This window comes from Oreochromis niloticus, linkage group LG3, assembly GCF_001858045.2.
Source record: "Oreochromis niloticus isolate F11D_XX linkage group LG3, O_niloticus_UMD_NMBU, whole genome shotgun sequence".
Classification (NCBI taxonomy): domain Eukaryota; kingdom Metazoa; phylum Chordata; class Actinopteri; order Cichliformes; family Cichlidae; genus Oreochromis; species Oreochromis niloticus.
The window spans coordinates 59,409,625-59,421,613 of NC_031967.2; the positions used below are offsets into that span (position 1 = coordinate 59,409,625).

The 11,989-nt window shown below is 41.0% G+C and overlaps 1 protein-coding gene and 2 long non-coding RNA genes across 3 annotated transcripts; 2 read left to right on the forward strand and 1 right to left on the reverse strand.

The window, feature by feature from the left end:
• Positions 1-601: 601 nt before the first annotated feature.
• LOC109201326 (uncharacterized) lies at positions 602-8,323 on the reverse strand. The gene is made up of 6 exons (XM_019356922.2): positions 7,970-8,323; positions 7,701-7,814; positions 4,092-4,224; positions 3,237-3,584; positions 2,855-2,990; positions 602-1,563 (listed from the first exon to the last, which is right to left on the reverse strand). The coding sequence occupies exons 1-6, from the start codon at positions 8,208-8,210 to the stop codon at positions 820-822; spliced, it is 1,716 nt and encodes a 571-aa protein (XP_019212467.1). The 5' UTR covers positions 8,211-8,323; the 3' UTR covers positions 602-819.
• Positions 5,639-6,464, forward strand: LOC112846294 (uncharacterized). The gene is made up of 3 exons (XR_003219198.1): positions 5,639-5,689; positions 6,058-6,192; positions 6,330-6,464. It is a non-coding gene; the product is annotated as an uncharacterized LOC112846294 (long non-coding RNA).
• Positions 7,959-9,796, forward strand: LOC112846295 (uncharacterized). Its single transcript, XR_003219199.1, has 2 exons — positions 7,959-8,073; positions 9,137-9,796. It is a non-coding gene; the product is annotated as an uncharacterized LOC112846295 (long non-coding RNA).
• Positions 9,797-11,989: the final 2,193 nt, after the last annotated feature.

The window sequence follows — 11,989 nt, forward strand, 5'->3', positions numbered from 1 at the left end:
ATTGGATTGGATAAGAAAGAATGAGAGATTATCAGAGGCTATGCCCTTTCTATCTTTGGTTATTCCACACCGGTGGAATTACCTGGGTCTCAATCTCACGGCCCATGTCACCTCTACGTGCGGCCGCATAATGACGTGAAGAAAGATTTTTTAAAATTTATTCCAAAATGATTTAATATGAAGGCAGAGTGTCACAGGTATCGACCTAAAGCATGTGGCCTCATGGGCAGTGTAGTCCGTGCTGCAGGGAGAATGGACTGCCATACTTCCCTTGTAACAGAACTGATACTGTTGCACAGGAACACAGGAAACTAGATGGTGGCTAATGTTTCCTGCGTTTTTACCTAATCTGTTTTGAGTCACATTTGAGTGAAATGTGTTTGAAAAAAAAAAAAAAAATCGGAATTGAGCATTAAGACCTGCAGTGTGACCGTAGCTTAAATTGTGTATGCGCCGAAGGACTACCTAGTGCAAAGAATATACATGGATACAGTTGTGCATAAGCCGACTATTTCTTTTTCTACATATATATGCATCAAAATAGCCGTTTGAAAAAATGAACACCTCATGAATAGCAAAAAGAAAAACAGATCCTTCAGGCTGGATTGAACAAAGTGATATTTTATTTGCAAAACTTTTAATGAATTTTTAAAAAACATTTTACTGTTGTGTGAAACCAGAAAACTCTTATTTTAGCAACGGTATCAAAAACATTATAACATTGAATGTTTGCAGAACTTATTTACATAGTAAGTATTTAAAGCTCCATGCATAGCATAAGTTACTGGCACTGGTTCCTTGGGACAACTCCATCTCGTCTCACTTAACCTGTTTTTTGACTAATGCTGTGTTCTGGTAATTTGACAGCATACATGCTACTGCAAACAGTTGGCTGATATTGTAAACAGGTGACATGGTGATGATGCCATCAAAAAGTTTGTTCTGTTTGATCCTCCTAATGACTCGCTCCACATGTAGCCTGAGTCTGACTGTGGCCTGTGTCTCCTTAACCTGGTTCTTCTTCTGCTTGGATAGAAAAGGTGGGCGGTACACTTTGCATTTACAACAATCTGTGATCAGGAAGCCCTTATCTACCATCACTGCCATGTCTTCTGTCAACTTCTCAGCAATGCCTGATTGTCTGAATAGTTCCTTGTCACTAACCGAACCTGCGTACAGATCAGAGATGAATGTGACTGGACCATGTGGAGCTATGCCAACCAGGGCTTTCATCGTACAGTGGGATTTGTACGAAGAGTACGTTTCACTCTGGAGAAGTGGTGAGGATGGTGTCTGACACCTCAGCTCTGTACAGTCAAGGATCACCTGGGTGTCTGAGAAATCTTTGAATTCCTTAGGGAGGTAAGCTTGCACTTCTGCACGTGTAAGCCAGATGCATTGAGACCCCAGTGCAGTGGCAAGAAAACTTGTCCATGTTGCAATGATGCGGCTCACTGTGGACTGGTGTATGTTGAATTGATGAGCCAGGTCCCTCTCCTTCAGACCAACAGACAGGAAAACCAGGAAAAGAAAGAACTCGTCGATTGGCTGGAGCAGCTGCCTCTGAAAGGTTAAAACAAAAGGGAAAATGTTACTCCTAAAGCTATGAACTAGTAAGATCATCCTTTTCTTGGCTAAATGTTTTGTGAGATAAGACAGGATAGACCCTTATTAGTCCCACACGTGGGAAATTTGTTGAGTTACAGCAGAAAGTGGCAAAAATTCAGAAAAACAATGGGATAGGATAAGAATAATAATATAATAAGAATAAGACACTGTGTACAATAGAATAAAATGCTTTATATATCAGAATAAAATGTGATGTTGTCAAAGTAAAGGGTTGCTGTAATGGTTATGCACACCATACTGTACTGTCAGGGTTGAATTTTATTATTTTTCTACTAAATAAAGTTGTTTTTATTATCTTTATATACACACTGCAAACGTCCCCATATGAGTTGTAGGACAAGTCTTAGTAGGACTTGTTAACAGTCCTACTAAGGGGCGGGTCAAATGTCAACGGCACTTCATCCATGTTTATGATCTCATCTGCTCCGATGGAATATTCGTTTATCTTTCGTTGTGTGAATTTGCGCAAGTTTGTTATTTTCTCTGCATAGTCGGGAGGGAGTTGCTGACACACAGTCGTCCGCACCCTGATGGACAGTCCTTTTCGTTTTTTCGTTGGCGACTGTTTTCAGTCGGATCTGCACAGTTGAAACACCTCGCCCATTTGCTCTCTGTGTGTTCACCCAGTCTTCAATACATTTGGGCCATCTGCTCTTATTTCCTCTGAAAGCTCTCGTCTTTTTGGACTGAGCCAGTTCGTCACGCTGGCGTCTCCAACGTCTCACCATTGATTCGTTTATACCAAGGGTACGTGCAGCAGCTCTACTTCCCCTCGCTGAGAGCCAAATCGACTGCCTTTAATTTGAAAGCTGCATCACATGCATTTCTTTTGTTTGCCATACTGAGGGTTTGTGAATGAAAGCTTCCTTTGCTCCTGTAATAATCCTCTTGCTAATCAAGTTTGTTTTTCGCGCTACTTCGTACAGCACTGCGTTGCCTGGTGGACGGACATGTGACCAACATACCACTCTTGTCCCCCGATACTGTGTGTCTGATCACATGCCCTTCTACCAGCCAACGTAGTGCCGTACAACAGCGGAACAAACCAAAACAAATCCTCTTACGATATCACAAAAAATCATGAACAATCCATAGAAAAGCTGCACCTGACTGAAAGGGTTCAAAGCTTGTGCAAAAAGTAGTTGCTTGTAGCCCAAGAATTACGCTACATAAATACAATAACATTGCACCTCTAGTTCCAACTACCAACAAAGCCATAGCCTACCGTTTGTGTGCGTGCAGGTGTCAACACTTCTTCGTCCGTGTTGGCAGCTGACTTGGCTCTTGAAGCCTGGATCATTTTATAGATGCAAGGCTCAATCAAAACCCAGAATGCCATCAAATGATTATAGCTTGGAAATCTATAAACAAGAGAGACAAACATTGTGTCAATCATTAATTAACATCACACATTGAAATTAATTAATGTCTGATTAAGACGCTATTTGGTGCATCTACATGAAACATACAATCAGCAGACCAAAAGTAAATATTGATGTTGTTTACATGAAGCCTGGAAACACTTGAAATTTAACTGATGGTGACCTTGGTATGAGCTAACTCTATATATATTATATACAGTTAGCTTGAATAGAACTCAGGTGTACCTGGTATAGAATTGGATGTCAGTGTCGGAACCAGCAAACCGCTGTAACCCAAACTCTCGCTGGACACGTAACTCCTGTATTTCCTTCCTCAGACTCTCCAGGTCTTTGGACAGGTCTTCTGCTGACGGCTCAGGAAATGAGCAGTAGTCATGATCTGTTGTAACACTGTGCTGACCTTGATCCCCAGGATGAACTAGTTCAGGGGATCGCTCCGTTCTCTCCCAAACACTACTCCGCGGTGGTTCAACTTTATATCTATTCCACTGAAAAAGTGTCGGGACAGCACCTTTAATAAGCCGCCTTTGACCATCAAGGGTTGTTGGTCCTGCATCCTTGGCTGCTGGGTCCCTGATAAGAGAGAAAACAAAACCATGTTCATTCTTTTTTGTTGATTTTTGTAGAAAATGGGCCATGTTTTTGGCGACAATTTTTGGTGACAGTGGGGAAGGAAACACTTCCTTATAACAGTCAGAATCAAGAGGGGGGGAGGCGAGGAAGACAGAACAAAAGGCACGCTGTGGCAAGATTAATAATAACTAATGATTCAATTCAGAGAGGTGTATAAATGCATAGTGGGTGAAAATGTGATTAATAAAGAGTGCATTATGTGCTAAGGGTTTAAGCAGCTCCAAGAATTAGAAGAACCTTTTAAAAACAGTTTTAAAGTTAAAATCATTTCTACATCTTAATTGATATTTTTTCTTTTTTTAGTTTTCCACCACCTAAAGCAGGGTTAAAGTAACACAGTTTCACAATTATGTAGCGTTAGTCTTACCTCACCCAGCCTCAATATGCTTACTTGACAGCACTCCTTGGTATTAAGTCACACCCAGAGAAAGACTTTGATATATTCACCTTGCAGGGATGCCTTCTGCAGATAGCTTGATTTGTGTTATCCGTTTTAGCTTTGCTGTCTGTCTTCTGTTGAACACATCCAGTCTCATTTTTCTTCTTATCTTCTCTGCAGATGCCTTCTCTGCCTTTCTGCCTACAAAATAAACATAAACATTTCAGTATTTCTACTTTAGAGCTTGCTAACTAAGAAAGCACGACATAAAGCCCACTATGCATGTAGCTATGTGGGCTTTATGTCCACATAGCTGCAACGATAGTCTAGTAAATAATGAAAACACTTATGTTAGAAAGCTTATATTTGGTAACTTGACATTTTCATACAAAATGATCGCTGCACAAGCGGAATACGACGGCTGGAAGGTCCCATCTTTCAGTATTGTTTTGCTTACTCCTGGCTCTTTCAATTGTGCTACTCAATTTAGTTCACCTAATGCAGTAAAAGGAAGTACCTTTCTTTTTTCCTCGTCTATTTGTACAACCTGGGGCGCAACAGTTATCAACCATGGTTAGCCGCGTTCACCACAGCAGTCAGCCGGGAGTCATCTCTCGGAGCCTGAACAGAGCTCGCTGTTCCCTGCGCAGTACTACAAATACTACCAGTTTCGTAATAAGAAATCGCATCCAGTTTACTAATGGCTGGGTGCAAGATTTGGCTATTTTCAAGCCGCTAAACTGTGAGTACGTCGTCATTCAAAACAAGGTAAGTCAGCTGGAGTGTGTGGAGTATAATAGCCATTATAAGATAAGATAACCCTTATTAGTCCCACACAAATTTGTTTTGTCACAGCAGGAAGTGGACAGTGCAAAAGTTATATAGCAAAAATTAGAATACAATAAGAATAAAATACTGTACACAACTGTACAGAATAGAATAAAATAAAAATACTATATACAGTTGAATAAATAGAATAAGAATAAATAGAATAAGATATACAATAGGATAAAAACAGAATACAAATTCTATGTACAACTGAGTAGAAATACATCGATGCCAGAAAGGAGTATTGCACTTAGTGTTATTGTCCAGCCCCCACCACAATTAATGTTATACATTTATCAATGAACTGCAAATATCTCGTTGTCATATTATGTGTCCATAATTGTAAAGTAGATGCAAACTACTACATTGATAATCGAGCAAGATATTACTTTAAACCCATTTGTGTCCTCCATGCACACAAGGGGAATTTTCAGCGGTTTTCACATTAAGGCCGTATGAATCCTCAAAACTTTACGTGGTGATTGCCGGACACTAAGAGCAATTTTTTTGAATAGGGCTTTGGAGCGTGATGTCACTGGAGGTGGGCCACGCCCCTTTCCGCCATGACAGTAGGCTAGACACAGGATACAGCTTCAGCTATGGTTCGTACGTGTTGTGTTATCAGTTGCAACGTTTGATCACACGATCGTGAAGGCAAGAAGCTGGATAATGGGCTCTCTTTTCATCGTTTTTCAACCTGGAGGCAACGTGAGGGATCCCATGTATCCGATATTACTAAACAAAGACGTCAAGCTTGCATTGCAGCGGTGAGACGAGCGGATCGAGTTCTGTGCAATCCCCAGCTTTTTGTTGGTTTGGTCTCCGCATCTTCTTTCCGGTGAGTTCTAAATTAATTCATATCACTATTAAAATGCTTTTAGTGTTATTTTCAATGTGCTGAGGTCATAGATAATGAGATAAAACATGCTAATGTGTGATGCTGCAGAACCACGTCATGTCATCATGTCGACTGAGTAGCTTATGATTTAGCATTATTGCAGGCAAACCAGCATATGAAATGGATGTAACAAATCCAGACTGGGCACCAACACTGCTCATGGGCCTCTAAAAACATACTAAATTGCTCTCATTGTACACTAATCCGCACATAACTTCCAGATGAATCACACACCTGTCATGTGCACTAATTTTATCTTACCGCCTTTGTCCTATCCCGATCTTTGCATACCTTGTCTGTGGAGTCAGCGCATACACAGCAAACCAGTTTAAGAATTATAAATCCCTGGAGGCCCACATCCAATTCACGAACGGCTGGGTGCAAGATTTGTCCATCTTTATGCCTCCACGCTGCGACAACTGTACGTTGTCGTTAAGACAAAGGTAAGTTGGTTTGAACTTGATAACTTTCTAAACAACTTCCTTGTTACAGTTTTTGATTTGCACGTACAGCCAACCCATCTATATTAGCCTTGGTTCATTACAGACCTTTTATTAAAAGTGGTTTTTGTGTGTTTCAGGTACTGCACTCACAACGACTGAATGAAGCTGCCCTGTGACCTCGTTGTGTGGACACAGAGAGACCTTCTGTCATACGCATCTTCCCTGATGTGGATTTCTGGGAACCACGTTTAAAGCAAGCACAAGACTTCTTTCTTAAAGTGTGTCTTCCTGAACTTGTTGGGAAATACTTCTCCAAACAATGTGCTGCTCTAAATAGCATGTAATGTTTCATTTTGTGGTTCAAGATTGATGCCAGCTGTGTGTTGCCATGTAAATAGTTTGCATTTCATTTCTATGTACTTGCTAAGTACATGTGATAAGATCAAGAATAAAAAAAAACAAACATGTATACTATTCTTTTCTGTTTTATTGAAACTACTTCACACAAAGTACAATTATTTACAATGAACTACACATGCAACACAACAGCTTTATGAATACTCAACAAGAGCAAGTTTCATTTGGCGCTGGTTTGACAACCACACTGGGGCACATATTCACCAAAACACAGCAAACCTTAACAATCTTATCAAGCAGTGTTGTGTTTATTTCTGCTCTGCCCTGTTCATTGCACACACAATGCTTCGTCTGCCCTTTAGCTTCTGTGATGCTGTCTGTCCGATCACCACTGTCCACATTTACAGGTGGTACCTCAACCTCCACTTGTCCAACACAACTGCTGTCCACAGCTATGACATTGTAATTTTGTTGTTGTTCTTCTGTCAGATCTTCATCGATTACTTCTGCACGGGGCACACCTTCAGACTCTGCAGCTGCATAAAAGCCTGTAAGATAAAATTAGTGCACATGACAGGTGTGTGATTCATCTGGAAGTTATGTGCGGATTAGTGTAAAATGAGAGCAATTTGGTATGTTTTTAGAGGCCCATGAGCAGTGTTGGTGCCCAGTCTGGATTTGTTACATCCATTTCATATGCTGGTTTGCCTGCAATAATGCTAAATCATAAGCTACTCAGTCGACATGATGACATGACGTGGTTCTGCAGCATCACACATTAGCATGTTTTATCTCATTATCTATGACCTCAGCACATTGAAAATAACACTAAAAGCATTTTAATAGTGATATGAATTAATTTAGAACTCACCGGAAAGAAGATGCGGAGACCAAACCAACAAAAAGCTGGGGATTGCACAGAACTCGATCCGCTGCCTCCAGGATGGAAAACGATGAAAAGAGAGCCCATTATCCAGCTTCTTGCCTTCACGATCGTGTGATCAAACGTTGCAACTGATAACACAACACGTACGAACCATAGCTGAAGCTGTATCCTGTGTCTAGCCTACTGTCATGGCGGAAAGGGGGCGTGGCCCACCTCCAGTGACGTCAACTCCAAAGCCCTATTAGGGGGTGGGGGTGGTGTTTACCTCCGACTAGTGCTCTTTGTTGTTGTCCTTGCGTTCGTCGTCTTTTTTCGGAGTTCATGTGTAGCGTTGGTACCCAGTCTGGATTTGTTTGATCCATTTCATAGGCAGGCTTCCCTACAGTGGTGCGAAAGAATTAGCGAATCTTTACATAGCACGTGTGTCTGCAAAGTCACTCAATATGATGTTTGTTCGGATTGTATAACCTCCGAGCGCATCAACAATAAAATTATTAAGCTATAAAGAGTGATATGAACATATATAGAACTTACCGGAGTGAAAATGTCGGGAGCACACCAACAGACATTTGGAGATGGAAGAGAACTGGAGATCAACTCGTCCCACGGCTGCTATCCAGGCTAGACGCCTTTTTTTGGTAAGTTCCGCTATATGAGCTCCCTCATGTTGCTTCCAGGTGGGGAAAGAATGAAAAGATAAACCATTCCCAAGCTTATTCCCTTGCCGGTCGTGCGATCGAACAGTACAGCCGATCACACAGCAAGTACGAACCATGGCTGATGTGTGTGCTTTCGGTCCTCTTTCGTTTGAGCCCCGAAATATGGCGCATCAGCCCAAAAGCCTTTCCACGCCCACCCGCGTGACATCACGCGCCAAAGTCCTGTAGGATAGTGATGTGCTTGTGTGTCTAAGCGTGTGTCAGGGGAGTTTTTGTGAAGCACGTATCGAGGCTCGCTTTGATTACGTATGCAGTGACGTTCGAGGCCTCGCGGGCAATCCGTACCACGTGACTGATTCAGGAACTGTTTCGCCGGTTCGCGCCAGATTCGAAATAAAATGGGCAGCAAAACCCAGCGGATTCCCCATCACACTGTTGTGGAATTGGATTACGTAAGTGCTACATAGTTACTTGAGCTTTTCTTCTTCGATGGAACCAGGAAGAGATTTTTTTTATTTAATCTCCTACTAAAGTATGCACACAGTAATAAATATCACAAAGATAAGTACCATAATATAAATAAACAACACTACAGATCCTATAATCTGATTTCTGTCTTTTAGTTTATTAAAAAGTGAAGCGCCACACAGTTTGTGTCATTATCCAGATGTACATAAGCATGATTACACAGTTACACAATCACACCAAAACTCTGTCCTGATAGTTTCCACTTTCTCTTTTGTATCAGACATACTGAGACAATATTCGTGATAAATAACCATGAAAACAATTAATTTATTCAGTTTAGAGGTTTACACATCACATCATTATAATCAAAGAGCCTGTTTAACTCGAATCGTCCACTTGATGGCGCAGTAGAGCAAATGAATCATCACAATGCTTTGAACCATGAGTCGACCAGTGTGATGGAAAGCTTCAGTTCATCACGAGGCTTCATCTTATGGAACGCCAGGACTGCCATAATGAATTAATTAAATACATGATTAAATAACTGAGTATCATCCTTAAATAAATGTTTTAGTGTGTTTGTACAGGTGGCTATGGAACTGGATCAACGCCCTCCACAAGCACAGCGGCCGGAGCAAAATGATAGATTAACATAATTGGAACCACACCCAGCCCGTGTTTTGACTGAATATTACACAGCTTCACTCCATGTACACCTTACACTGAAGAACAAGCTTCGAGCTCAACCGATCTCTCCCTGAAGACAAAATGCAGTTTGAGAGCAACGGGGTCGACTTCAAGACTCAACAATGTGAACACACAGCAACACTGCCCTAAACCTTAAAGGGTCCAGCAGCATGTACCATGGATGGATGGAAGTATGCACTCCCAATCACAAGCTGGGAGGTTCGCCAGCGACATCGCTGTGTGTGAATGGACTTGAGAAGACTGTCTGAGTTTCATATTTGCCATACTGGGAGCTGAAATGGCAAAGGAAGAGACTGAAAAGAGTGAAAGACAAAAGGCAAAGCTGAAGAAGACACGCCACAACTGTGAACTGCTGCAGATGCAGGAGAGAGACAGAAGCTGTGAGAAGTGGGGAGAAGAGAGCATGGAGGAAAAATGAAGTCTGTTGTTGTTAATGTGAGAACACATGAAAATTGGGTTGGAAAACTGTGGCCGGCTGTCATGTGGAGGTTGATAAAGAGTCCGTAGGATCGCAACAAAGGTAAAACTAAAACGCACACAAACACACATAAACAGAGAAATGTGAAGGAAAGGCAGCTTTAAGGACATGCCCTGCTGAATCTGCAGCTCCACCGTACACACAGCCAATAAACCTGCCTACTAACACACACACATGCAATGAAGATCAGCTTGTTATCTGTCATCAGTGTTAAGATTGTGCAAATTTCACAGACACTTTTTATCAAACGCTGAGTGTATCCACTGCTGACAATTAACTCTCTAGGTTGCAGGACAACAGTTTAACTTTTGTGAAAGAAAAAAAGAGATTCTGGTTTGACCAACCAATGCTTTCTGCATTATTGGTGCAGCACAAGTAATTTACTTTTGGGATAATATTTTGAACATGCATTTCTGTTGTCCTGTCAACTTAGTGGGTTATCAGCTGATTTGCAAATTAGTTGATTGTTATTAGATCCGGGAAAGATGACTGGATTATAAAACAAGTGAATAAGATGTAGCAGAGGGTGTAGTTTCCTGTTTCTGATGTATGGGTGAAGCTTGCACCCAGATACACACTCTGATTACATGAGAACAAACTTGTTTTGAGAAATACATGATGACATGTTACACGTTTTATGTTTGGGGAAGAAAAAAAAGGAAAGAAAAGTTAAATAAAATAATTGGGTCTGTGAAAAAAAAAAGCACAGACCTGGGGAAGAAATTCACATTCCTGTGATAAAACATTGATATGTGTTTAGGAAGCTTTTAATGGTGAACATTTGTGTTGTTTGAAGTCTGCAGCTGCTAAACAAAAACATTTTCTCTGTGTATTTAGCAGGTGAAACTAGATCAGTTGGCCCCAGACTTTCCAGAATTGGAAATATTTGGGAGCACTTGTGGGCAACCAGTAAATATGATGTGGGGAAAATGAACAAAGGTAGTGACACTTAAGTCTGATTTCAGACCATGTAAACCATGTAAGAAGTAGTGACTGCAGCACTGCATGGCAGGTTCTAACCCCTACAGCCTGTTGTTTCACCTGAAGGCAAAAACTTTTCCTGTTATTTTTCCAGTAGATTTTGGGTTTTTTGTTTTAGTACCAGGCTGATTCTGCCAGTTAGGTTTGGGTTGTTTTTCTTTTTCTAAGAGAAAGACTGTTTTTTATTTTTACACTTAGACATGTCCGGAACCGGGCCTAAAATGTTTTTTTGTTTTTGTAACAGTGCACTTAGGGAAAAACCCTGCCAGGTATCATCCCTCTGGGTGTGATATTTTGTGTATTGATGATTTAAAAGCAGGCCTGCAAGATTGGGAGCAAAAGCGCTATAAAATACTTTAATTGAGAGCAAATATAAGGTGAGCTTCTCTAGATTACAATTGGCTTCTGAGAAAATTCACCTACATAGGACGCTGACCATATTAGATGGTAAATTCTGTGTTTAAAAGGATTGTAGCGATTCAATCCATTTCAAAAGCAATAAGAATTGTTTTTGTTTTTGGAATGACGAAATATTGCTGTCAGTGGATATTTATATTTGTGCGCAGTTTTCCACTGTCAGCAATGATCGTTATGAATGCATGTGACTAGATGAATGCATGTGATTGGTATAAATGCAAATGCAGAGGACTGTAACTGGACTGATGATGTGGACTAAATGTGACTGACTTGAAATTGAGAAGACGGTAACTATTGTAGGATTAGTCACTTCTAATGCCTAATCCACCCAAACAGTGAAAAAAGGGTGGATGTGTGTGTTTTTGTTTGCTTGTTTTTGCAGAAGCAGAAGGATGACAGAGACCAGAGGAGGAGAGACTGTAGGTTTACATGAGTGTGGGCAGACTTAACCCTTTAGCTGCTACTTTTCTGTTTTACTGATTTTGTGTGAAGAACACTGTTTTTACTGGCTGCTTGTTGGTTATAGTAACACACTGTATTGTTGGAAAATGTCAAATGCTAGAAGTTGGCAGAAAACATAGCAGCCTTGAAGAGCGTGCAGAGAAGGCTTTCACCCACCCACTGCTGACTTCATTAGGAAAGAAAATTTTAATCAAAACACAGACAGGTCCGTTGAATGCATGAATTGGGCCCGACATGTGCTACTCCGGAGGAGATGCCCTGATGTTGCATTGGCAATGATCTAACTAACCTTTTTCGTTAAGAAAGGAGCCTAGTTCTGATGAGTTGACTCATGGGAGTGTTGATGCGTCAAGAGGAGGAATTCCAGGTTTAACATGAAAC